This window comes from Miniopterus schreibersii, assembly GCF_964146895.1.
Source record: "Miniopterus schreibersii genome assembly, chromosome: 14".
In the NCBI taxonomy this organism is placed as follows: Eukaryota; Metazoa; Chordata; class Mammalia; order Chiroptera; family Miniopteridae; genus Miniopterus; species Miniopterus schreibersii.
The window spans coordinates 27,384,805-27,411,869 of record NC_138114.1 but is presented as its reverse complement, the minus strand read 5'-3'; the positions used below and the strand labels follow the sequence as shown (position 1 = coordinate 27,411,869).

At 38.0% G+C, this 27,065-nt stretch overlaps 1 protein-coding gene across 1 annotated transcript; it reads left to right on the top strand.

Annotated features, from left to right (window-relative positions):
- Nucleotides 1-104: 104 nt before the first annotated feature.
- Nucleotides 105-17,558, top strand: CISD1 (CDGSH iron sulfur domain 1). Its single transcript, XM_081158912.1, has 3 exons — nucleotides 105-610; nucleotides 7,971-8,176; nucleotides 17,150-17,558. Exons 1-3 carry the CDS (start codon nucleotides 586-588, stop codon nucleotides 17,237-17,239), a joined length of 321 nt encoding a protein of 106 aa, XP_081015038.1. The 5' UTR covers nucleotides 105-585; the 3' UTR covers nucleotides 17,240-17,558.
- Nucleotides 17,559-27,065: the final 9,507 nt, after the last annotated feature.

Below are 27,065 nucleotides of genomic sequence, written 5' to 3'. Positions count from 1 at the left end.
ACTGACTGGGCAAAGGCAGAAGAAAGATGTTCACTGAGAGCAAGGGGAGACCTGGAATGGGACTGTACACTTGATTTCTGTGCCTCCCGCTGGCATCTTGTAAGAACGCTGGAACTGGCCTTGCAGGTACGGGACTGGACAGTAAGTGCTTAGGTAAGATCGTAAATACCTGATTATGACAACTGTCTTCAAAACACCCGTCCAGTGCCTCGGGAAACCTACCCACCTGGGGGAGAAGTAAAACCGGGCCTGGATTCCCTATTCCCTGGCTCCGGGCTCCAGGGCCCCGCCCCTCAAGCTTGCGCAAACTCAGTTGCTGCCTCTCTAGGTCCCTTCCTCCTCCCACCTCCTGCAGCTGTCAAAATCCGGAATCATGACTTCCTTGAGGCCCGGGCCGCAGCTCTGCGCATGCTCGGCATCCTCTAGGGTGGATGATACGCACGTGCTCACGGACCGCCGCGGCGCCTGCGCCGTAGCTGCCCGGAGTCGGTGCCCTTAGGACGCCTTTCGCACCTTGACTCCGTCTGTCCGTCCTAGCCCGCCTGGGTCCGTTTCCCGTGCACACGCCTTGCAAGCGCCGGCGCCATGATTCTGACTTCCAACGTACGAGGTGAAGTGGGGCCTGGGAGCGGGTGAGGCTGGCGGCCTGCGCACCGGTTGCAGCTCCGTCAGCGCCTTTCCCGGCTGTTACCGCTGCTCTGCGCGTCCGCCGGGCTTGTAACCTTGAGATGCACAAGGGCAAGCTCCTGGCGGGGGTGCTGGCTCCCTGGGCCGAACGGTGAAAGCGGTGTGGATTGGTGGTGTCCCCGGGCATGATTGGCGTGGGGACCGTGCCGGCGTCTCCCCGGGTCTGGATCAGGTTTCCGCTAACTAGCCAAACCCTAAAACCTAAAGATCCGGCCGCTAGCTCTCCCTGTGCTCCCTGGAGACCCGTCTGTGTTCTCAAGTCGTAGCGTTTGGAGAGAAGGAAAGGAAAAACGAAAAATCCTGTTCCCCCTTCTCACGTTTAAATCACCGTGGAGTCGGAACGCGTATTGCCCCAACCCTGAAGGGGATGCATGACTAATCACATCTCAGTTTTTGCACATTTTTTTAAGGGAAGAAACCCAATCCGCGGTCTTAAGTTTTCCCAGTTTTTCGTTATGCCTCTGGCATCTGGCGCTGCTTGGCAGTGGTCCAGGAGGGACGACTGAAAACCCAGCCTTGCTGCCCTTGTGCTAGTACCTAAGCGTTTGGAAGTGTCCCCTCGCAGAAGGTCCAATTAAAATGAAGAGACTTTCTAGAAGTCAGTTAATGTGAACTTCATTTCATAACCATTATTGGTGGTGGTATAGTTATTAATACTGTGCACCAGCTACGTGGTACATGTGATCTCTCTGCCCAGTGTAAAACGCCACTCCTCAAGGTCTGGTTACCTGTTAAGAGTAAAGGTAAAGAGATTGTCCAGAAGTTAATTAAATATAGCCCCATTGATTTATTTAGTAAATATCGAACACCTAGAGGGCTAGAATCTCTAAAAGGTTCGTACTGATTTGAGCCCTAATTTTGTAATAGACTCTATACATTGGAGAATTTCACTTCCGTTGTCAAAAGTTACTGGTAGAGTGAGGGTGACAACCCAGTCTTTAAGTTACTGATGAGGCATATAGGAGGTGATTATTTGCAAAACTTACTTCACAGGATACTCACCTCAAGTGTCAAATAGAGGCACCTTAGTGCACTTAAAGTAGGGAATGATTTTTGTTTGTGTTTGTGTTTTTTAAAAAACCAAACCTGTATTTTTTCGAGAATAAGATTATCGTGTAAAATAAGATATTCATGTGACTTGAGCCACTGGTAGTTTTTTAAGAAGACAGTTTGCACTTGCATGGTATGGATGGAAAGATTCAAAAATGTGTCTTTAAAATGTGGAGTCATTTTGTGTAAACGGGCACTAAACTCTAAGTAGCACACTACTGAAATTTGAAATAGGTGAACCCTAGGGCTTCTTAATACTACCTGCAGCCTAATCTTACTTGCAATCAAGACAGATTTGTTTTTTGTGTATTTTTTTCATCTAACCATAGGGGAATCTAAAGGTGACTTTCCCATTAGTTTGCAATTCCCTAAGGGATAAGAAATTGCTTGGTGAAGAAGGTTAACTTAAACTTGAAGTACTCAATTTTATTATGAGAAGTAGCTACTTTTTTATTTCACCTAGATGCAAAAAAGTTGTGAGGACTATGACAAAAGGCCCAAAGCCTTTGTAAATCTTTTCTACCAGCACCTTCTTTCTCAAATACAGTTGGGCAAGGTAGGGACAAGAGAATGTCTTGGGAATCCACCTTTTAATGATTAGAGTTCAAATTGTTCTCTAAATTTTTAAACCAAACCTATTAGTTTTTACAGATTGAAAATCATTTTAGATCCTTTGATTTGGGGGAAGATGACCATGTCTCCTCTTAGTTAAATAAGTTAATAAATTATAAAGGGCTTAGAATAGTATTTGACAATAGTAACCACTATATATGTTAGATAAAAAAAATAAAAGGGTATGTGTGTGTGCATACAAAATTCTTGTTTATATTCAGAAGAAAAATAATGGGTGGGTTATAAATTTAATAGGGATCAGGCCAGGACATTAATCTGGGAGAAGTAATGAGGATGAGTGATTAGAATTGATAACCAAAGATCTATGACACCAAAATTTTTTTTCTTATTGAGATGTAATTGACATACTTATACCAAACTCATTTTTAACTTGATACCAAATATTTTATTGTAGTTTATTATAGTTTCTAACCTTAAGTGGCTTTTACTACTACGGAGTCACTAATGACTCCTCCTCATACCTGATAGAAGACCTTTAGGAAGTTTACTAAACATTTTGCTCCTTGATACCTCCAAAAGTCATTGAATCTGCTTTCATCCTTAATTCCTTCCCTTTTATTTGCATGGATGGATTGAGGTCATTCTCCAAGTCTTCCAGATGTCATTTTCTCCTGCTTCCTTAAACTCTTGCCTCACTAATAATACCTATTGCTCCTCTCACTCACAGAGGTTTTCTTCTCTTCAGCCCAAAGTAACTCATAATTCACCCTCATCTTTAAAAAAAAAAAAAAAAGCCAATTTAACCAAATATTTTAAAAGGCCTTCCTTAATCTGCTACCCCCTCAAGTCACTTTTTTTTTCATATTTTGCTTTATCCTCAGGTTACAAAATAGGTGTTCATCTGTCTATCTTGCACTTTATCATTCATCCCAAACCTTGAACACTACAATGATGTGACCAAAACTAAGTTTCATAAATTCTTATTCTCTGTTATGTCCTTGTCTATTTTATTAAAACTAATCCATTTGGGTTCAGTAAATTCATTGAGTCATTTAAAGTAACTATTGAAGGGTTTGGTTTTTTTGAGAAAGAATGTGCAGATCTGACAATAAAGAAGAAGCTCCTATGGGTTATAAACAAACAACAAGGGAGGGGGTGGATATAGAGCAAACAAGGTTGTTGGTGAGTTGATACTTCTTGGAGCTGAGTAAATGAGAGTTCATTAGAGTATTCCCTGTGTATGTCTAAAACATTTCATAATAAATGTTTTTATTTTTAATCTCAGGAAAAATTTAAATTTCACACTTGATACAATAGGTTAAGATGAGGCCAAAGATAATTCATTTGGTGTAAGAGCAATGTGATGGTGTGATGGGCAGATGGAGCTGTAAATTCAAATTAGAAATCTATTATTTCTTTTTACACAATTTATATTGAACACCACCTATATGCCATACCTTGAGAGAAAACATTACCAGGCACAGCCTGCCAATCCGGGGGAAACCTAAGGGACGGAAAGATTTAAACACAGCTCCCTTCTCCCTATCCTGAGATGAAAAGTACATTCTGATTCTGTGGCAGTTGACACTGGACTGGAGAGGACAGTTTAGGGCAGAAAAGGAGCTAAAGGAAAAGAAATTGGGTGAGATTTCTGTGTAAATTGAAGCAAAAGAATCCCCACACTAGAGTTATAAACAAAGGTGTAGTATTTGGGAACAAGTTCATATTTTTTCTAACTGAATAATTCTAATAGAGAAAACCAGAGATTATACAATGGTAGGCCAAGGGAAGAGTAAGGATGGGAGGGATTATTTAGGAATGTGATTTCTGTATTCTGTTGTTTATACTGGCTTACTTATAGTACTGGTGTAGATAGAAAGCATTGCTAAGAAAGGTTGCATAAGCTGGGGTTTGATCTAACTGTAGGAATACTATACCTTGAAAGATGTCTATAGAAAATGGAAGTGAGTGTAAACCAGAAGAGACAGAAATAATGCTCAGGTTTTTTCTGGACTCCAGAAATGTCAAAAAGTTGTTAACTGAAATATCTTTTAAAATTAGGTTTTAGCCCTGGCCAAGTAGCTCAGTTGGTTAGAGTGCCCTCCCGATATGCCAAGGTTGTGGCTTCGATCCCCAGTCAGGACACCTACAAGAATCAACCAATGAATGCATAAAAAAGTGGAACAACGTTTCACTCTTTCTCCCTTCCTCTCTCTCTCTCCCCAAAATCAATAAATAAATAAGTAAATATTTTTTTAAATGGGCCTTGATAAAGCCCCTTGTTGCCTCTGAGATTGTGTCTGTTCTTAATAGGCATATATACTACCAAGGACTAATTGTACTGGATTTTTAATTCTTTTTCTTTTCTAATTGTTGACTTTTGAATTCACCAACATTCTCATCTATCTTCATATAGTTTCATTTTCCTTCTGTTCCCTAGTTGTCAGTGGCATCCACAGCTTTTTGCCAGAAAAGACTGGTTCAGGCTGCAGTAATGAAATGATGAACAGCATTTTTCTTGTTCTGGGAAATTTTGCATTTGTCTCTAATGAGATTAGAGAATTAGAATTCGAGGAGAGGGAAAAGAAGTGTAAATTCTTAAGACTATCTTTAGCTCTATAATTCTGAAAAACTCACTGCACCAAATACAAAGCCATTTTCCTAGCACCCTTGTGTGTGTGTGTGTGTGTGTGTGTGTGTGTGTGTGTGTGTGTGTGAAGTAGGATCACAGAGTGCCTGTTTTGACTCCCCATGAGGCAGCCACTCTTGGGTGATATCTAGAGTCAGTTCCCATTCCTTTCATTTGCTGTTGCCTCTTTTCTGTGTCAGTTATTCTGTCATTTCTCCCTTCATCAAAAAATCCAGAGGAGGTAAATGTTTAAATAAATAAATAAGGTTACCATATGGATTCTGTTGGTAATATAGAGAATAGAAGAATGTATTAATGGATAAAAAAAGATTCTTTTGGCCTATTACAAGTTTCAGGTAGAAATTCCTATTGGATTCTCTCTTATATCATGAAACATGTTAATACTAGCCAATTGGAGTTGTTCTTTGGGTCTCAGGCTTTTTTGTAATAGGTAGGCACCATTAAAGTAAATCTGTTAGAGATTGCTTCATAATTCACCTAAAAATAAGGTGCCACTAAGATCAACAGCATTTAAGGAATTGTGTTATTTTAGTCTTTCATGATATTCTCCCTTTTAAATTTCTTCTAAAGATAATATTCAACAAACATAATTGAACATATACTATACAAAACAATATTTTAGCCCATTTTGTGATAAATACATTAACTATTCAGAGTGGCTTTCCATTTTCCATTATCGAAGAAGTGGATTGCTGTAGCTCCTGACAAAATATTTCTCAAGGGAATTCCAAGGTAAATAATGCATCAAAAAGGAAGATCATGAGTCAAGCTAGAAATCAGAGCAAAGTTTCAGACCTGCTTGGAATTGCCACAGGGAAATACTATGAAGCAGCACTAAAATTCAAGACAAATCTATGCAAAATGTTCAGTAAAAAACATTCTTCAGTGAAGCCAAAGGTTTGAAGCTGTCAAATGACTTATTAACTTGTTTTCTTAGTCATGCAGCACCTGGGAAGGACATTAGCGTTAATGTTTATTTTATGGGATTATAGCAAGGAGGAATGGAAATGTTGGAGGAAGGAAAACAAACTAAATTACTTTGTAGAGAGAAATACTGTAGTTGAAAATAGAGTATGAGGAACATGCTAATTACAAACATTGATAAAACCTAAATTATTAAATGAGCTAAGAGAAGACCAAGATAAAAGGAACTGAGTGTGAGAATGTTTGTTTCTTTCCATTAGAGTTTTGTAAGAGTGAGCTCCAATTTTATGTAGGCACTCTCGAGTACAGTGGTTAATCACATTAGTGCAGTAAGAAATTTGACTCAGTAGTGCAAACTAAGCCATACAGTTAATTATTCATTGTATGTTTTTATTTGGCCTTGGAATGTGTTTTTTATACTTATCTCTCTGGGGCTTTATTTGATAGTCTGGGAACTTATTTCAAACACTGTGAAGATCTGACTCAGGAAGTGCTGGGAAGCAGTCCAGTGTGTTTATCCTGACCCCTGTTCAACTTTTTCCTGCAGCCCAGTCCGGGCTGGGAATAGACAACTCTCCTCTGTGGCTGAGGCTAACCAGACTATGCAGAACTTTCTCCTCTCCAACAGTCTCTGGAAATGGGGTAGTTGTCAAGTGCTTGGGTTTCTAAGGGTGCCTTGAAAAAGAGAAAGCTATGGCCCTGGCCAGTGTGGCACAATGGTTAGAGCATTGGCCCACACACCTAAAGGTTGTGGGTTCAATTCCTGGTTAAGGGCACGTACCTGGATTGCAGGTTCGATCCCTGGCCCTGGTTAGGGTACATGCGGGAGGCAGCAAATCGATGTATCTCTCTCACATCCATGTTTTTCTCTCTCTCTCTTCCCTCCCTCCATCCCTCTCTTCTACTTTCTCTAAAAATTCAATGGAAAAAATATCCTCAGATGAAGATTAACCAAAAAAAAAGAAAAAGAGAAAGCTATGTAGACAGAATAAGTAGGTGGCCTGTTAGTCAAGCAAATAAGTAAGTAGAAAAATGTGATTAAACTTATTTTTTTTATTTTTCAATTACAGTTGACATTCAATATTATTTTGTTAGTTTCAGTTGTACAGCATAGTGGTTAGACATTTATAAAATTTATGAAGTAATCCCCCCAATAATTCCAGTACTCACCTGGTATTATACATAGTTATTATTGACTGTATTCCCTATCCTGTACTTTATATCCTTGAGACTATTTTATAACTACCAATTTGTACTTCTTAATCCCCTTGCCTTTTTCACCCAGCTCCACAACCCCCAGAATGTTATTAAACTTAAAATGAAGTTTGCAGGGAATCCAGATAATCATCCACTGATGGATAATGGAAATTTATTAAATGAGAATATAACTGTAATTAGATTAATCATGTTTAATATGAAACTAGTTCATTCTGATTTTTATTGTAATGAGACAGCACTTTGAAATTCAAAAAAACAAACAAAACTTTTGAATGACTTTGAAGCCCAGAATCATGCCAGATGTGTTCCTTTGAATGTTTACTATCAAAGGTGGTTTGTTTTTGTTTGTTTTTTCTTTGGATACCAATTCTGTTTGTGGTTATGCGTTTTAAAACCACTAAAGGACCTACTATTTAAATGAACTCTGAGTCATTTTGTTAACATAATTACCTCCTGATTTGGGGGGGGGGCTGTCATCTTGTTAGTGGTCTGAATTTTTTTAATGTATTTTTTTAAGCAGTAGGTATCTGCAGGCTCACGTGTTATTTTAAATCTTTTTATGAACACTTTAAAAATACTATTAAGCCGTGTTCTTTTTCCATATATAAAATGATTTTAAGTTTCTCTCTTCTAGCTTAATTTAGCTGTCATCGCTCAATAGAAAATACACAGTTGCCTAACTATGGACTGGAGAAAGTCTTAACAAAGTCTTACACCAGTGTGTTCTGATCTTCAGTTAACATTAAAAATCAACATTGACTGTTGGGATGCTTAATATTAAAAAACTGGATTTCCTGAACATTCATGTTAGATTATTAGCGTGTATTTGGGTTCTGATCATTGTTCCTGATTTTCTTCCCTGCTCTAGTTGAATGGATCGCAGCAGTTACCGTTGCTGCTGGGACAGCTGCAATTGGTTATCTAGCTTACAAAAGATTTTATGCTAAAGATCATCGCAACAAAGCTATGGTTAACCTTCACATTCAGAAAGATAACCCCAAGGTCGTACATGCTTTTGACATGGAGGATTTGGGAGATAAAGCTGTGTACTGCCGTTGTTGGAGGTCCAAAAAGGTGAGGAAAACAAGTCCTTTATATTAGTAGCATCTTTAATGTAATATTTCTTTATAAACTAGTCTATCAAACAGGTATCACCAGATACTGTTAAGATATGCCTTTTTTTTAATTCTTTTTTTTAATGGATCCTGTCTTCTGTTTTCCTTATACTCCTTAGGAATATAGTTACTAAAATGTATAACCTCTATACAGTAAAATTATATCATATCCTCATCGAGTTCAGGTGAATGTACCATATCCTTAGTCAAAGAAGAGAGAGAAATTTCTTTATTTACTCTTAAGATTTCCTCCCTAAGTGGATCTTAGCTCTACTATCCCACAAAAGGAAGCATGCAGCCTAAACAGGGAAACAGAAGAGGTAAATTCCTTTATTGAGCATTCAAACTCTGGATTATAGGACCACTTTTAGAATTTCAAGAGAAAGTTTTGGAAAATTAGCCTTGAAGATTTTTTATCTGTTAAACATATTGACCTTGTATCCTAAGCTTTCTTTAAGCTGCAGCTCCTATAGTTAAATATCTAACATTGGATTTTTTAAAATCTTATTTTCTTTTGTGAGAATTGCATTTCATCAGTTTCCATTTGGAAGTGTCATCTGTGATACCTGCAGCTTTTAGAAAGTGATGACAGCTACTGATCTAAAGATGGTAAAATGCTCTTGTAAGTTCATCTTGAAAAGCTTCGTACACTGAATGACTGCAGAATTTCTGATGTGGTGAAAATACTGTATGTATTGCCACTGTTAGCATTTAAACAAAATGGATTTCACTAAAGATGACTCTATAAGGCCTCAGAAAATAGATAGTAAAAATGATATATCTATTTCTGAAACCACATTATGTGAAGGACCTCTTCCTGTACTGGAGAGCCATTATCACAAATCAGCGTATCACACACTAGGCACTGGGAAGCATATTACACTAACCCCCTTCTCCCAGCACAGGTGACGTTGTATAATTCAGTGATATAGTGCTTACATTATGTCATTGTGTCTAAACAATGCTTGATGAACATATGGAATATGAACCAAAAATTAATAGTGCCATTACAGCAAGTTGTATTGTGAGAAGAACACTGTTTATTTGGAATGTGGGACTGTTCAGAAGTACTAGTGGGGTTGCTAGAAAATGATCCTCAATAATATTCTATAGACTAGATCTAGTTTGTTTTTTAAAATTATGCCTATAATAGGTTTCATTCTCTTGTTGTTCACCAAAATATAGACAGTAATACCCTTAGAAACTAAGGAATTTCTAAGTCAAAGTTGTAATAGTTAATAATTTATTTTAAATAGTTAATTTAATGTCTTCTATATATATATGCATGCATGACAAAAGTTAGGTAGTAAGATAGAAGGTATCATAGATGTGTACAGTGGATACAGTACAAGGGCTTTAAATAAAAAGGAGAGTTTACACTGTGGGCTAGAATTTTCTGGGAAGTCATAGTGATGCATATGGGAGTTAAATTGTCCCAGAAATATTGGTGGCATTTGAATAAACTAGTAAGTATTGGAGACTTTCTCAAAATCTGCTGGAAAGGACTCACACGAGCAAAGATGGGACCAATGAAGAATCTAGTCTGATCCTTGCACCTGTCTCTCCCACCCCCCCACCCCACCCCATCTGGAAATAAGTCCAAATTGAAGAGAGTCTCCAGACATGGGAGGGATGGGGGGAGCTCCTTGTCAGGGATTTCAGACATAAAGTTAAAATACTTATACCAGGGTGCTGGCTGTGGGAATGGAGAATAATGAATAAATACATGAAACATTTTGAGGGGAGGATCAGCAGAATGCAGTGATGATTGCTGTCAAAGATTGGGGGGAAACTAATGTTCACTGAAGTATCTAAGCCTGTAGGATTAGAAGAGGTGGTCACATTAACAGCAATAAGGAATTCAGGGTGAACAGCTGATTTCCTGGGACAGTGATAAGGAGTTCCGTTTCAAAGAACGAATTAACGGTGACAGTTGAATGGAAATGTACAGCAGTCAGTGTGAAATGTGGGACTAAAGTTGAGACATCAGGGTTAGCGATAGAGATCAGCAAAACTGATGAGTCAAGCGTAGGAATGCAACCAACAAATCCTTGATACAGATAAAAATCAAGGGCTAAGTATGAACTCTTGGAGAATTTTCTGCATTTTGGAAAGAGAAATAAGAGCCAACAAAGGAGCTAACTTAAATGGGCCAAGTTAGAAGTAAACTAAGAATATCATGGCTTCACAGTAGACAGGGGGAAAGTTTCAAAGATTTGGTTGTCAACATTTGTGCAAAGTCAACCTGGTGGGTAGACTATTATAGTGAGACTGTTGGATTAAACAATTAGTCAATTGACCTTTTGGTGTCATTTCAACAGAATAGTTAAAATAGAAGCTGCATCCAAGTGGGTTAAAGTGTGAATTACGAATAAAGAAATGCTAGAAGTCAAATGCTCAGTAAATGTGACAGTGAACGGAAAGGAAAAGAAGCAACAGTTTTACTGAACTGTAAAGCTTAGCTTTGAGGTCAAGTAAAGTGTGTTTACTTTAGTTGGGTTTTCCCAGAAAGTAAAGGGTCAATAAAGCAAATATGTTCTTTCATGGACTAAGATCTCAAGTATTTCAGGAAAATCACAAATGGACAGAAGCTAGTGATTTAAATGTTTGTTTATTAGACTTTATAGTTCAACATAACATTCCAGGATTATTCTTGCATCATACAATTTAGAGTTTCCAGATGGTTAAACTAAGGATTATCATTTCCCATGGGTAGACTTTAAGGAAAGGAATGCCAAACCAATCATTGTGTTTTTAATTTTCTCAGTCTTTATTTTTTTTTTAATATGTTTTTATTGATTTCAGGGAGAGGAAACAAGAGGGAGAGAGAGATAGAAACATTGATGAGAGAGAAACATCTGTGGGCCTCCTGCTGCACACCCTCCACCAGGGATCAAGCCCGAAACCCAGGCGTGTGCCCTGAGTGGGAATTGAACCAGTGACCTCCCAGTACACAGGGTGACACTCAACCAACTGAGCCACATCAGCAGGTCTCTCAGTCTTTTTTGTTGGATTTATCTTTTATGCCATTAGTGATCCTCTTTGCATCTAGGATTTGTCACTTTTGAATTTTCACTGAATCTTGGGTACTTTTTATTCCCAAGTGAATTAAGAGTTCGCTTTGAATATTGCTCAAGTTAATGGATGTTCTTATCCTTCAGGCATCTTTGGACACTCCCTACATTTTTTAGGTTCCTAAGGTTATCACACAGATGCCAAGTCACACACTTACATGTCAATGCATGAAAGACTTGTAATTAATACCTTTGATTAGATAGCTGTATCGAACTTATATTCAGTAATTTTTTTCCTTATACAACCCAATTGTGTTTATAATAAAACTTAAATGCCTCTTTTATCTATTTCCAAAAGAAGTTATATGCAATATAAATGCTAATCCTAATTCATTCTTAAGGCACAATTGCTGGTTTGTTGTGTGCATCTAACATGAGCAATTTTCCCAGACCTAATGAATCAAATCTCTTAGTAACGTGTAGAAATTCATTTTTTAACACACCCCATTCTCCCTCTTCCCTCTAGGATTGGTATGCCCTCCGCTGTTTCAGGAACTGGCCTGTTTAATAATATTTCACCAAAGGGCTATCCATATGTAAAGTGAGAAGGAAAGGAGCCAATAGAGAGGAAGTGATTAAAGCAACTACAGAGAAAGATACTGTTTGAGACCTTGGTGTCTTGAAAGAGGGTGGAAGGAAATGAGACTAAGCACAGATATGAAACTCAGCCTTAAAAAGGAAGAAGATAAGGGAAAGTTGATGTAAGAGAGAAGAGTACGCAACATAGTCTTCCTAGCTTCCCACCCCACCCACCCCCATTCACCTCAGGTTAGTTAACATCACTTGCTGAGTTGTGCGGTGGGCACCTGGAAGGCAGGAGAGACTGAACAAGGACTCACCTCAGGTAGGTTAGTTAACATCACTTGCTGAGTTGTGTGGTGGGCACCTGGAAGGCAGGAGAGACTGAACAAGGACAGCAGAAGAATGCAGACTAAGAAACAGAGGAAAGCCCCACCAGTTAACATCAGGAGCACAACTGAAACTGAAATGCAATGCAATTGGACATACTACGTAGAATCATTTTCTTTTATTTACAACTTCAGGGGTTAAGTTGGGGTTTTTTTTGTTAGTGGTGGGCTTGTGTTTGTTTTGGGGTGTGTGTGTGTTATAGAAAGTCTCCATCTGTTGATGGTTTGGAAGTGAGTTGCACTGAGTCCATTTTTTCATAGAAACAGTATTTAACAAATAAAATAGGATATTTTCTGAATGTTGGTCAATCCACATTAGGACAGTCTTGTAAAATCTTAATTCTGTTTATACATTTTCCTATTATATCTACTATCTTATGTTTACCAAAGTAAGTACATAAGAATGGTATAAAATGTCATATTCTTTCCGGAAGTTTCAAACATCTCACTGCATTTGTTTTCTTTCTCAACCAGAGCAATCATGTTTCTCAGAGTAGTTTATGGTAATGAGCCAAAATGGCCCCGGGCAACTTCCTTGGGAAATATAATCTGAACTGTCATTAAAAATACAAAGTTTGGAGAAGGGAAGATAAAAAATTTTCTTAAGTTGTTGCAGATAGAAGAGATAATTCAAGGAGGAGTGTATATTTATTTCCAATTTGAATCACCATAAAAACAGAAACATCATAACTTGAGATACAGGGCCATCAAAAAGAAACAAATCTTGCCTAGCCAGTGTGGCTCAGTGGTTGACCTTCAACCCATGAACCAAGAGGTCACTGGTTCAGTTCCCCTGCACGTGCTCAGGTTTCAGGATGGATCCCCAGCAGGGGGTGTGCAGGAGGTAGCCCATCAATATTTCTCACATTGATGTTTCTATCTCTCTGTCCCTCTCCCTTCCTCTCTCTAAAATCAATAAAAACATATTTTTTTTAAAAAAAGAAACAAACAAATCTTGTGTTTTTTATGAAGACCCTGATAATGTTGCTGATTTTCCAACTGGAGAACAAGGATCCTGGTGTTTTTTGTCTCCTAAACATTTATTTCAACCTCTTTTCCAGAACTCTTTCTTCCCTAGTTTTAAAGATATTTGAGATTAGTATATTTTTAATTGGTTTAACAAACATAATAGGTTATTTTCTGGACATACAGGAAATTTTTAAGTATTGATACTACATGAACTGGATTAAATAACACCCTTTGTGTTTTTATAATTTCAGCTCTTGGCTTGACAAATTTAACAAATTTCAAAATTTTAAATGAAAGAGGTTTAATAATATTTTTGTGTTTTCATTACATCATTATTTAATGCAAAAACTATTATACCTAGAGTATGTTTGGAAGCACTTACCTATCACTCATTTTCTTTCTCCTGAATGAAAAGCTTAAAAATAAAGTAAGACACTTTCTGAAAAACATATTATGTAACTTACTATTTGAATTTTAATACCAAGTAATTACCATTCATTCATTTATACTATATTAAGGATCATGAAGTAATTTCAATAAATATATCCCATTGACATGGACAAAGCATTCCTAAGAAATTGCTAATCTTACTCGGAAATAACTCATTTTAGCTTTTGGTTGAAAATAAAATGTTTAGTTGTTCATAACTTAAAATGAGAAATCCCTAATGCCTAAATAAAATGAGAATACTTAACCTTCACATGAAGTTTGGGAGATGATTCTGACTTAAGTCAATAAGTAATTCCTGTGGGTAATCGATAATAGAAAGTACTATTAAAAGATATTAGTACCTAAGAGATATTAGGCATAAAAGCTTTATACACACTTTAAAAGCATGAAAGTTTAAGAAATAAACAGAATCTGCTACTCTACTTTTTAAAGAAATATTTTAATTTTTACTTGTTTGCTTCTAAGAACATGATGAAACGTGAATTTCAGTTTTTAGGCAGAAACAGATTATTGTAAAAAGTGTATTCTGTCTCCCTTTTTTTTTTAATCCTCACCTGAGGACATGCTCAGAGAGAGGAAGAGGGGGAGAGAGAGAGAAAAACATCAATTGGTTGCCTCCCGTACACCCCCAATCAGGGATTGAACCCCAACCCAGGTATGTGCCTTGACCAAAACTGAACCAGCAACCTTTTGGTGCACAGGAAGGCGCTCCACCAACTGAGCCACTCCTCCCAGGCTATATTCTCATTTTTTATGTATGTCTTTCTTAGTTTTTTATAAGATTTTATTTCTCTATAGATTTCTTTCCTGATCTTTATTCTATATATGGAAAAAAGTAATTTGGGAAAAATGAATTAGTTTTCTAGTAGTTTTTTTTTTTTTAATTTCAGAGAGAGGAAGGAAGGGGGAGAGAGAGAGAGGAACATCAATGATGAAAGAGTCATTGATCGGCTACCTTCTGCAATATTTTGTTTTTCAGAAATACATTTTATAACCTGTGTGCATAAAACTTTACAGTGACATGCTTTGTGGGGACTGTTTATAAAAATGGAGTCTTTTACAATGTAAACTTTTATTCTCACTCTAAAATCATGTGTTTGGGCCCAGCCGGGTGTGGCTCAGCAGTTGAGCATGGACCTAGGATCCAGGAGATCACGGTTTTGATTCCTGGTCAGGGCACATGCCCGGGTTGCAGGCTCGATCCCCAGTTAGGGGGCGTGCAGGAGGCAGTCGATCAATGATGACTTTCCCATCATTGATGATTCTTTCTCTCCTTTTCCCTCTCCCTTCCTCTCTCTGAAATCAATAAAGATATATTTTAAAATAAATAAATAAAACCATGTTTGTTTGTCAAACATATGTCACTTTGAAAAAGCTGTTCTTTGCTGTAGGATACATTTTAGTTTGATTTTTTTTTTTGATGGCCTCTCCTCATCTATGCCAAAAACCTGAAAGCTTGGGTTCATGTTTTTGCTGCAAGGACTTGTTTTTAATATGAATAAACAGTGTACCATATCTTATTGACCTAAAAAAAGAAATAATGTAAGCTTTATATACATTGCATTTATATTGCCATTTATATTACCCCAAGGTGAAATTTATACCTGGATATATAAGATAGTCTGAAAACCTTTAAGTTTTCCGTAATTTTTAACTAATTTACTGCCTCTCAGAATTACATACAGATAGTAAAATTAAAATTGAATTTATTTAACATCAGCCAAATATTATTTTAACTTTAGAATAGACACTTCTGATAGTGAAGTTTAAGATTATATACCATCATTGTCTAGTTGCAGGTATCCAGAATTATACTCCCATTCACTGTGAGTCATCAGGCGATTTTACTCTTAAAGCCAAGACTCTTGTTCCTTTACTCTTCTAAATAGGCTCCTTCAGTGCAATGGTGTACCTTATACTAACATGAAACTCTAAATTCTGGAGTGTAGGTACATCCCAGGCATCAAAAATAAAGGTGCTAGCTATCATTGAATGACATGAAATAGAAATAAAAGCTATAAGTACAGAAGGAAAGAAACAAAATAATTTAGTGATAATTGGACTAAGTGTAAATTGCTGATGAGACACCTAAAACACTGTTGACTTCTTATTTTTATTGTTTAACAGTAAGATGGATATATTTGCAAAAACCATTAAGACATATATATATGTGATACATATATATGTGTGTGTGTCTATATATGTGTGTGTGTCTATATATATTGGGGGGTCACTTATGAAAATATACCTAATTATAATAACCAAAGAACATATAAAACAAGTAATCTTGTCAGAATATACATTAGACCTGAGAATGAAAACTACAAGAATAAAATAGGATTTGGCAAAAAAATTCTGATGTTTATGAAGAAGAATAAATAGGTAAAGTTTAAATAGAGTTAAGTAAAGGGTAAACACGAAAGGTTTAATGAAAAATAATGTGGCCTGGCCGGCGTGGCTCAGCGGTTGAGCATTGACCTATGAACCAGGAGGTCACGGTTCGATCCCAGTCAGGGCACATGCCCGGGTTGCGGGCTCAAGTGCAGCCAATCAAGGATTCTCTGTCGTCATTGATGTTTCTCTCTCTCCCTTTCCTTTCCTCTCTCTGAAATCAATGAAAACATTAAAAAAGAAGAAAAATGTGGAGGGAAACTAGCCCAATTTTAAGCATTTTATATCATATTTTGATAAAATTATGAACAAAGGTATAACAATTTAGGAAGCAACCTCTAATAACGTTGAAGCAACAAGATCTAGAACTGCGCTTTGTGATGTGTACTCGATAGAACGCCGAGATAATGGATAGAGGTGAAGGCGCCCGCAGCCGAGAGAGCTTCGAAGAGCTTGGGTTGAAAGACAGGTTTTTTATAGCAGGACCCTTGTAAAATAATGTATATTGTAAATCAAAACAGCTCTGTATGTTTTTTAAACACAGAATGAAACCATATCAGAATATATCGGAGCACTTTGGCGCACTCTGGGAAGCCACTGTTGAAAATTTAGTTTTGTCTCTTTTCCTCCCACTGGACACCAAAATGTCAGTTATATGAAAAAGGTGAAATCATGAAAAGGAATATAAATCTAGCATATTTCTAGATAAAGAAGCCTCCGTAAAGGATATTAAAAAGAGACATGTATGAAAGGAAATATATGATGTTAAAAAGGCCTATTTGTATGAAAGTGGAAAAAATTAAGGGGATGAAAAAATAAGCAAAATAAAAAGGGTTAGGGAAAAAATTATACAAAGGTGATCAACTAAAGGGATAATATACAAATTGATTTTAAACAAATAAACTTAGGCTCTTACAAACAAATAGGCAATGGACATAGCCAGTTCACTAAAAAGGAAATGTAACTAGTGTATAAACACAGAAAGGGTTTTCAAAATCCATAATCGGATATCACAAATGGAAATGCTATTTTATATTGAGTTATCCCAATACATACGTGAATTGAACGTCACCCCCACTCTGCCAAACATAACACTGATTCTGTAATCAGACGTTTCACGTTGGCTCTTTCTCTCCCCAGTTCCCATTCTGTGATGGAGCTCACACAAAACACAACGAGGAGACTGGAGACAACGTGGGACCTCTGATCATCAAGAGGAAAGAAACTTAGATCCACAGTTTTGATGCTGCAAACCAACTTGTCCTGGTTGTTTAATTAGAATGGCTACCACTTCTGTCTAATTCACCTTCTCTGGGTTCTAGATGTGGTATATTACAAACTGCAGCTTCCATACTCATGTCATTTGCCTTACTTGTTGAACCATCGTGGTGCACATTTGTTTTAGCAAAAAAAAAGGGAAAGGTGAAACCAATCTCATGGCCTGTGGGTTATTTTGGTTTTGTAAGGATCCGTTTCTTTGCATTTAATGTAATTACATTGGAATGCAGTTGTATGTTGAAGTTAACATATTAAATTATTCTCAAAATCATGTCTATGCAGATTTACTTATATTTTTCAAGAAAAAATGATCACCTTTTATTACTTAGTTAACCTAGAAAGTAAACTAGGTGTGATTAAGCTACGCTAATCTCTTAACACAATCGAGGAAAACCCCTGTTATGACCTTGGTTTTCTTCTCGACAGAGAAAATACGGCTTCTGTGTTTTCCCAGTTTTTAATCAAAATGAACTTTGAATGTTGTCCTGCTTATTTAGAAGTGGGCCATGTCAATAATAAAGGGGTAGCCCTACCTGGTTTGGCTCACTGGTTAGAGCGTCGGCCGTGGACTGAAGCGTCTCGGGTTCGATTGCAGTCAAGGGCACGTACCTTGGTTGCAGGCTGGATCCCTGGCCCCAGTCAGGAGGCAACCAACCAATGAGTCTCTCTCACATCAATGTTTTCCTCTCTCCCTTCCACTCCCTCTGAAAAGCAATGGAAAAAATATATCCTTGGGTAAGATTAAAAAATAAATAAAAATAATAATAAAGGGGTGGTCACTTTTGTACTCATCTTCATGGATATTTAATTGATCCATTAAAGTAACCAATAGTGGCTATTTAGATCACGGAATAGATTTAAAGTAGACATGAAGGATGTCTTAAAATATAATATTCCAGAATTTTATCCCATGCTCTTGAACTAGAATTTCTTTGGATATTAAAACATTTTCATGTTCCTTAATCTAAAAACTCAAGTGGGTGTGGTTAAGTTAATGTGAGATGTTTTCACACAAAAGTTGTGTGCAATTGTTTTTCTCATTTAAGTACCCTAAAGCTTCTAATTTTTCATTTGATTGGGAACCTAGGCTGAGCTGCTTTGGCTCACTGAGAAGTTGGGGCAGAGAGAGAAGGAGGCCTTGGAAACAGGTCCAGGGACCTTGGAGACAGGTTCAGGGGGTAAGCCTAGGATGAGCTGCCACTGCCCATTGCTTCGTTGGTTGCAAGTCTTGTGGGGTCCCCTCAGAGGGATGGAGATGGCGCTGGCAGCTCCCCGGGTGGGAAGCATGAACTGGGTCCTTTGTCCTGAGTGTATTTATCTCTTTCTTGCAGGCAGGAATCTTAGAGGAGGGTCTCAGGGGAGGGTCTCAACAGAATATTCATCAGCTTTCCAGAATATTCATCATGTGTGCTTTCAGGGTCATGGCCTCCACTGATTGGTTGGTGCCAGGGCAGGAGGGTCATTAGTCAGTGCACCTGGTCCTGAGGCAGCCATGGAGTCACTTGTCTGGTTTTGCTGTTTTCTGGGCCTGGAGCTGAAATACAGCTGAGGCCGAGATGTTATCTTTAGGGAAGAACTGCTCAGGGGGTCTAAACCACATGACCAGCCACATGCTGGGGGAGAAGAGATTACCCTGGGGACAAGGTTCTTGTTTTCCAGTTTTGCCCCTTGCTAGGCTTCCTGCCCTGGTGAGTTCCTGTACCTGAATTTCTGTACCTGGCCCATCTAACACCAAGGTTCTATATAAAGTTCTCGGGCTGCCCAGCCGGCGTGGCTCAGTGGTTGAGCAGCAACCTGTGAACCAGGAGGTCATTGTTGGATTCCGCGTCAGGGCAAATGCCCAAGTTTCTTGCTCGATCCCCAGAGAGGGCTTGCAGGAGGCAGCCGAACAATGACTCATCATTGATGTTTCTATCTCTCTCTCCCTCTCCCTTCCTCTCTCTGAAATCAATAAAAACATTTAAAAATTTTTTTAAATTAAGTTCTCAGGCTTATTATTTTATTAAGATATTAAAATAACAGTTTGATTTTGGTACTTAGTTTTATATGTGAACGTTCTCATATATGATTATTAACACAATGCATTGAGACTTCATGCATTAAAAAATGGTTTTTAATTCACTTTACCATCGTGGATCCAAACTAAGGATAGTGCCCATCTGTCCTAATCCCTTCACAACCTATGACTTCAACTTGGAGATATGCCAAGGACTATTGTTAAACTACACATCTGCCTTTCCTGCAAAAAGTCCGTATTTTTTCTGGATTTAAGTGAAGAACTATTTCATAAAAGAGTTGCTTATGTTAACTGAAGTTGCCAGGAATCCTGCCAAAGGGGAAAGACTGGCAATAAAATTTTAATCAGTAAATGAGTGAATGATTAAGATTATAAATTGGGAGTGTTGATAGAGTCACCCCTTAGGTCTATGGACAACAAAAAAGGCAGTTCGGCCTCAAACATGGAACAAAAGAGTGCCGAGCTGAGAGTGTTGTCAAGGAGGCATTGTGTAAACTACATGTTCTCCACTTTCAGTAATAACCTTTATGTCTGAGGATAGTCTTTCTTTCTAGTTCTTCCAACCTGTCACAGGTAAGCAGAAGTCAATTTCTGTCAAGACCTGGATCTTCAAGTGCTATTTCACAAGTTGTTTTCCTTTGTAAGTATACAGAGTTGTATAGATTCCCAGCTTTATTTTACATTTAAGATAATTTTGAACATTGCCCACCTACCTACATGCTCATTACAGTAAGATAATTTTTTTTTTTTTTTTTGCTGGTAATACTGCCAACCAACACTTTCATTGTTGGCTTAAGCAGTGGGTCATCTAACTCCATTTACAAGATAGATATGAGAGATGATGTCTCTTATGGCTCTGTCACTCATTAAACTTAGAGCTAAGTCTGTTAAATTTATTTCAGAATCTCCCAACTATGAAAGGTAGGGTTCCATTTATGTACTCCGTCTGCAGAGCAATCCTCTTTCTGTATCGTAAACTTTCTTGACACAGGCTCCCCCCACTCATTCTGCACAGTGAGGCTGTGTGTTCACCTCAATACCATTAAATTTTTAAAAATTTCTCAGCCTTCATCTTTCTAACTTGCAGTCTGCCCTGCAGCTATCACATGAATCTTTTTCTTATCTCTTCACCTCTGCATCCATTCCAACAAAGAGCATTTTGTTCATCACTTAAAGCAAGTGCATCCCTTTCTCTTTAAGGATCCCGTGGAAAGCTGCCCCTAGCACAAAGCTAAAATAACAAACATTGTCTGGTTACTACTTCCATCCTGACCCTGGACGCCACCTAGTGTAGAATCTATGATAATAAAATTGTTAAACCATAAAATATAATTCTTAGTATGCCCTTGAGTTATGTCCCTGATCCTGAAGTACCTTTGTACCCCCAAAACTCTGGTCACCTACAGCAGTTTACAGTTCTGTGACTCCCTTATGCTTATAGCATCTGGTTTCCCAAGTCATTGGTAATGCCACAGGACTCACTTTTTTTAAATCCCTAAGAAAGAAAGTGTTTCAAACTTTGATCTTTACAATATATTCAGTACTCAAAATAGTTACAAGTACATAGCATGTGCTCAATAAATACTTGTTTTAATTATTAAGAGATTTGAATGTAATTTTAAAAGAATGCAAAAGTAATTGCCAAAAAGTATTTTGGTCTTGTTCTACCCCCAAACCCTGATTATCTTGTTTTCAAGTTTGTTCCTCTGCATCCAGTATTATGGACTTTTGAACATGCTTATTAGGAAAATTTACTGTATAACTAACTTATCTTGACAAGAGTGGCTATAATTTAGTCTAATACTTCTGTGCCTAAACTTTTAGTGTAAAAGCCAGCAAACAAATACTCCTACTATTCAGATCAGCTTGTTTTAGACAGTATGCACAGTGATGCATTATACCTAGGGTGGGAGGGCAAATGTGGCATTTAGGATGTTTAAAATCTGTATATATTGCTTTGGGAGAAGAGAAAGCTGCTATGAAAAAGACCAAGAAACTTCTGGTTTGTCAATCTAGAAGGCTTTCTAATTGCATTTATTACCTCTTTGGGGGCAGTGGGGTACCGGTACAACAATAATGGGCTTCTAAATCATGCTTCAGTTCAAATCCCTGCTCTGCTGCTAATTAATTGAGACCTCAAAGAAATAATTTTCTGTGGGCCTCTGATGGTTAATTTTATGTACACTTGACTGGGCCACAGAGTGCCTACATATTTGGGCAAACATTTTTTAAATGTATCTGTGAGGGTGGGGTTTTGTTTGTTTGTTTTTTATTTCACAGAGAGGAAGGGAGAGGGAGACAGAGAGAGAAACATCAATGATGAGAGAGAATCATTGATCGGCTGCCTCCTGCACGCCCCCTACTGGGGATGGAGCCTGAAACTCAGGCTTGTGCCCTCCCTGGGAATCGAACTGTGACCTCCTGGATCATAGGTCGATGCTCAACCACTGAGCCACACCAGCTGTGCTGCGGGGAGCTTTTCTTACTTTCAGTTAGAATTAGGTGCCCCTTCTTTGCAGCCCACAGAACTCTGCTTATTTTTATCCGAGTACTTGTTATCCTTATTACCAGTCTTTTCACTCAAGCTATGAAGTTTTTTCTGTTTCCCTGCTATCTAACATTTATTGAGTGAATGAATGAATGAATGAATGAATGAATGAATGAACATACACTTGTTAAGTATCAGAACCTCTAGTAGGCCTGGGGGGGACGTGATAAAACATAATCCTTGCTCTTGAATCTGAAGTCCAGCTAAGTCATAAGCTAAGTCATAGGCGGTATATCAGTGACTGATGACAGAGGGAGGAGAAGGGGACACGGGGGTTGTAGGAGCCACTGGCTGGACTGGAGGGAGTTGACAAGGAGACAGATTCCTTTTATGTGCCCCAACACCTACTAACACAAAGACTGAAAACTGGTAGACCCCTGGCCAAAAAAGCCACAGGAAGGTTTTGTTTGTCCCTTTAAGCTAACATTAAAGAAATCAGATTTTATATAACATGATGGATTTCTGGCTTCCTTTGGGTAATCTGGGAATATGGAATTGCATTCTCAGGGCATTAACTTTGTTTGCATTTATCAATTTTTATATTAAACAAACTTCAGTTAAGAAATGAATCACTTTAAAGAAAAACATAAGGTAAATAACTGTGCAGGGAGTACTTGGATATGGCCTAAAAAGTGAGGGTGGTGCTTAAATGATGGTTCACGGTCCCGGAAAACAGCACAAGGGCCTCCAGATTCTCTATCACTGCCACCCCTAGCCTCACCTGCCACTTCCAACAATTTTGGTCAAATTGTACATATAAGTTAGGCATATCTGTAAGACCTCCATCTGATAGTGCATCTTCATAAAATGTTATCTTTGCAATTATTTTCCAGAATTTAATCTCATATTAATATCACAACCCCTACTCTCTTTTATTTGTATTTTCCCAGAATATATTTATTTATTCTTGTATTTTCAAATTTTTAAAGTAATTTTAATTTAATGTTCTTTTTATGTAAGGAATATACAATGTAGAATGTTCTATCTTTTATAATTCAATCAGAACCCTCTATTTCTTGTTTTCTTTTTATAAATTTTATTTTTTATTTTATTTTTTAAATATATCTTTATTGATTTCAGAAAGAGGAAGGGAAAGGGAGAGAGAGAGATAGAAACATCAATGATGAGGGAGTTGTCATTGATCGGCTGCCTTCTGCATACCCCCGACTAAGGATCGAGCCCACAACCCAGGCATGAGCCCTGACCGGGAATCAAACCTCGATCTCCTGGATCCTAGGTCGATGCTCAACTGCTGAGCCACACCCGGTGGGCTAAATTTATTTTTAAATTACAGCTTACATTAAATATTATTTTGTATTAGTTTCAGGTGTACAGCATAGTGGTTAGACAATCGTATACATTACAAAGTGTTCCCCCCAATATTTCCAGTGCCCACCTGGCAGGTACATAGATAGTTACCACAATATTATTGACTGTATTCCATATGCTGAACTTACATCCTTGTGACTGTTCTGTAACTGCCAATTTGCACTCGTTAATCCCTTCACCTTTTTCACCCAGCCCCCAACCCTCCTCCCCTCTGGCAACCATCTGTCTGTTCTCTGTGCAGAAGCCTTTTTTAAAATAGGTAAGTTTTAGCATATTTATATTTGTGGATACCATAGTTAGATGAGTCTTAATTCTATCATCTTTAGTGATTTCTTATTTTTAGCTTTTTAAAAAGAATAAATTTTCACTATGTGTTCTATGCTTGCTTTGTGTCGGTATGTGTGTTTCTTCAGACACCTTGGGAAGTTCGAATTTTTGTTTTTGTTTTGTTAACTTTATTATGAAATATACTCTATCTTCTATTTGTTTAGATTGTGTCCAATTACTGCCTATTCAGAAACTATGGCAACAGCATATTTGTACTTCTTTCTTCCTTTCTTCCCCTTCTGCCACCAACCTAAACAGATATCAGAGGAAAGAAGCTGTATGTGGCAGAACAGCAAGTGTAAAGGCCTGGGGTAAATTACGCTCCTTTTTTGTTTATGTGTTTGTTTCAAAAATAGCAAGGAGGCCCTCGGGGGCAGGAGGGAGTGGAAGGGGAAGGTCAGAGAAGTCATTGGGGCTGGGTGAGTGTTTGTTTTTCACTCTAAGATCTAGTGCTGCTGGAGGGTTTTTGAGCAGGAGGCTGACATGTGATTTACACTTAACCTAGACTTCTGTACAAAGATTAACTGTAGGGACACCAAGCACAAAAACAAGGAAACAGTGGGAAGCTATTGCAATGATGCAGATGAGAGAAATGATGGCAGCTTCGTCCAGAATTGGGTGATAGAAAATTGTTCAGATTCAGAGTATGGGTTGTTTGTTTGTTTAAATTTTTTTAATACTCACCCAAGGATATGTTTATTGATTTTGAGAGAGAGAGAGAGAGAGAGAGAGAGAGAGAGGGAGAGAGGGAGAGAGGGAGAGAGAGAGAAACATCGATGTAAGAGAGAAACGTTAACTGGTTGCCACCCACATGTGCCTCAACCTAGGATCGAACCTACAACCTAGACATGTGCCCTGACTGGGAATTGAACTCACCACCTCCTGGTGTGCTGGATAACGGTCCAACCAACTGAGCTACCCAGCCAGGGCCAGAATATGTTCTGAAGGTAGAATGGATAGGATGTGCTGATGGATTGGATGTAATATATGAGAGAAAGAGAATTACTGCAAGGCTTTTGACCTGAGCATTTACTGAGATGTTCCCCAGATTGCTGTAGGAAGATAGCAAAGCCTGTTATTAAACCCCAAATTAGCAACCTCAGATAGTTAAACCTATTATTAAGCTACAATAATAATTGAAGTGATGTGATAATGGAACATGAATTTATACCAAAAAAACAAAAACAAAAAAAAAAACTGTGAAAAAGAATAGAAGCTTAGAAAGAGCCTTAATAAAATGAGAATTTAAAATAAAAGTGGCATTTCTAATAATAATAATAATAATAAAAAGAATAAATAATTCAAAGTATTGTGCTGAAAGAACTAAATAGCCAACTGGGAACAAAGAATAATGTTGAATACCTACCACTCCCTGATATCTTGTAATAACTGATAATCTTCCCCAAAAGTATAAAGACAGTGAGAGACTGTAAAGTTCTGGAAGAAAAGGCAGGACAATATCTTTTAACTCTTGAAGTGGGAAAGACTTTTACAACACAAAACTCAGAAGTCACTTTTGACTTCCTTTTTACAAAATCAAAAAGTTTCTGCGTGACAAACGCCCATAAATATCAAAAGATAACAAGAAATTGGAGGGGGAGGCTATATTAGCAAGTATCACAGACATATGATGTTATTTGTCAACTTTTCTATGTTAATAAAATTTATTTTTAAAAATCATAATAAAAATATTAAGAAGAAAAACAGACTTCTACAGAGATTCTGGAATTGGGGTAGCTGAACATGGGGGAAGGGGTATGGCATTTTCTAGAAGAAATCAATGTAACTCAGGAAGTTCTGCTAGGCCCACACTGCCCTTTGGGGTACCCCAAATGGATTTTATGCACTTACCCTCAGCTAAGCTGTTCTCACTGGTTATTGTCCATATGTTTAGTGGATGGACTAAATGCTATCCAATTAGACATGACAATGCCACAACTGTGGTTAACAAACCAATAACTGAGATTATTTCCCATTGTGGCAATCCTTTATGGATTGAATCAGACCAAGGCACTCATTTTATAGCAGAGATAGATCACTTGCTTGCAAAAACTCTGGTGTGCTCCTTAAAATTACACACCCCATACCACCCTCAATCATCAGGGCAGATGGAATATAGAAATCTAGACAGAAGAAGGACTTTAGAAAAGATGTTAAGAAACTGGACTTCGTTATTATTTTATTTTGGTCTAAGACATGAGGGATTTTATTTTATTTTTATTATTTTTTTAATATGTCTTTATTGATTTCAGAGAGAAGAAGGGAGAGGGAGAGAGAGAAATAGAAACATCGATGATGAGAGGCATTGATCAGTTGCCTCCTGCACACCCCCTACTGGGGATCAAGCCTGTAACCCAGGCATGTGCCCTGACCCAGAATAGAACCTCGGTCTCCTGGATCATAGGGGGATGCTCAACCGCTGAGCCACACTGGCAGAGCAAGAAGCTGGACTTTAAATTCTAGAAGCTTTGTCCTTGGCCCTTACAAAGATTCAGAATACTCCAAATAGGAGACATTGGGTTAACTCCTTTTGAAATAGTATTTGAACACCCAATGCCTTCTAGCTTCTCTAAACTTTCCATTACTGGATTAAGCAAACATTATGAAAATTTACTGAACAACTTGATGCTGTGACTAGCTATATAAAAGAACTAACTAGTATGCTTGAAGCATATCACCATCAGGTAAAAAAGCCACGGCCTCCATCAATTGACAAGCTTCGCCATCCCTTTTGACCAAGAGACTGTGTGTACATCAAGGTCTTTAGAAGAAAAGCCATGCTGTCACCTTGAAGGGAAGGGCCTTATGAGGCACTGCTGACCACCTATGCTGCCATCAAAAAATTTTTTAAAACCCTCCTGGATCCATGCAAGTCATGTCAAAATAGACCCATATCATAGCGTTCAAGACAACTGGGAGGCAGTTCCTACAAGTGACCTAAAACTAAGGATTTCCAGGGTTAATTTTCAGGCCCCAAAGCAGAGAGCACTGTGAAGTAGACAGCTTTTCCCAAGATCATGAATCACCTACCTCTTCCCAACCCAGCCCCTGCTTTTAAGACTCCTTAAATACAGACATTTTTAAAAATCACCCACACACCTCCTCTTATCAATGAACACTCATCCCCCCACATAATTTATTAGTCTTTTGGTTTTTTAGAAAACTGACTGGAGAGTGGTAATCCTCTATCTACTTTCTCTTTTTCTCTAAGTTTCCACTATGGGTTCCGTTTCAAGCTGTGTCTTGCTCTTACTAACTCTCTTTTCCAACAGGCCAGGCACAGACCAAACACCCCTTTATGTGAACACCTGGTGGACTGAGTATGGAAGATGGGTGAGCAACAGAGTATGGTATCTACAGATCCACAACAAGACAAACATCAGTCTGCTTCTTCTGGTGAGTCATTCGGGCCCTGGAAAACCTCTATAGAAGCTCCAGGACTGTCCCTTGCCCGATAAAGACAGGGAACAGCCCTTTGCATTGAAAACAGACACAATATTGGACCTTCCTGGGTGACATATCAGGACAATATCTCAGTCAAACGCTGTGGTTAGATT

Coding starts and splice junctions, on each gene's coding strand:
- CISD1 (XM_081158912.1), top strand. CDS start 586: ATGATTCTGACTTCCAACGTACGAG. Junction 611..7,970: donor TCTGACTTCCAACGTACGAG/GTGAAGTGGGGC, acceptor TCCCTGCTCTAG/TTGAATGGATCGCAGCAGTT. Junction 8,177..17,149: donor GTTGTTGGAGGTCCAAAAAG/GTGAGGAAAACA, acceptor TTCTCTCCCCAG/TTCCCATTCTGTGATGGAGC.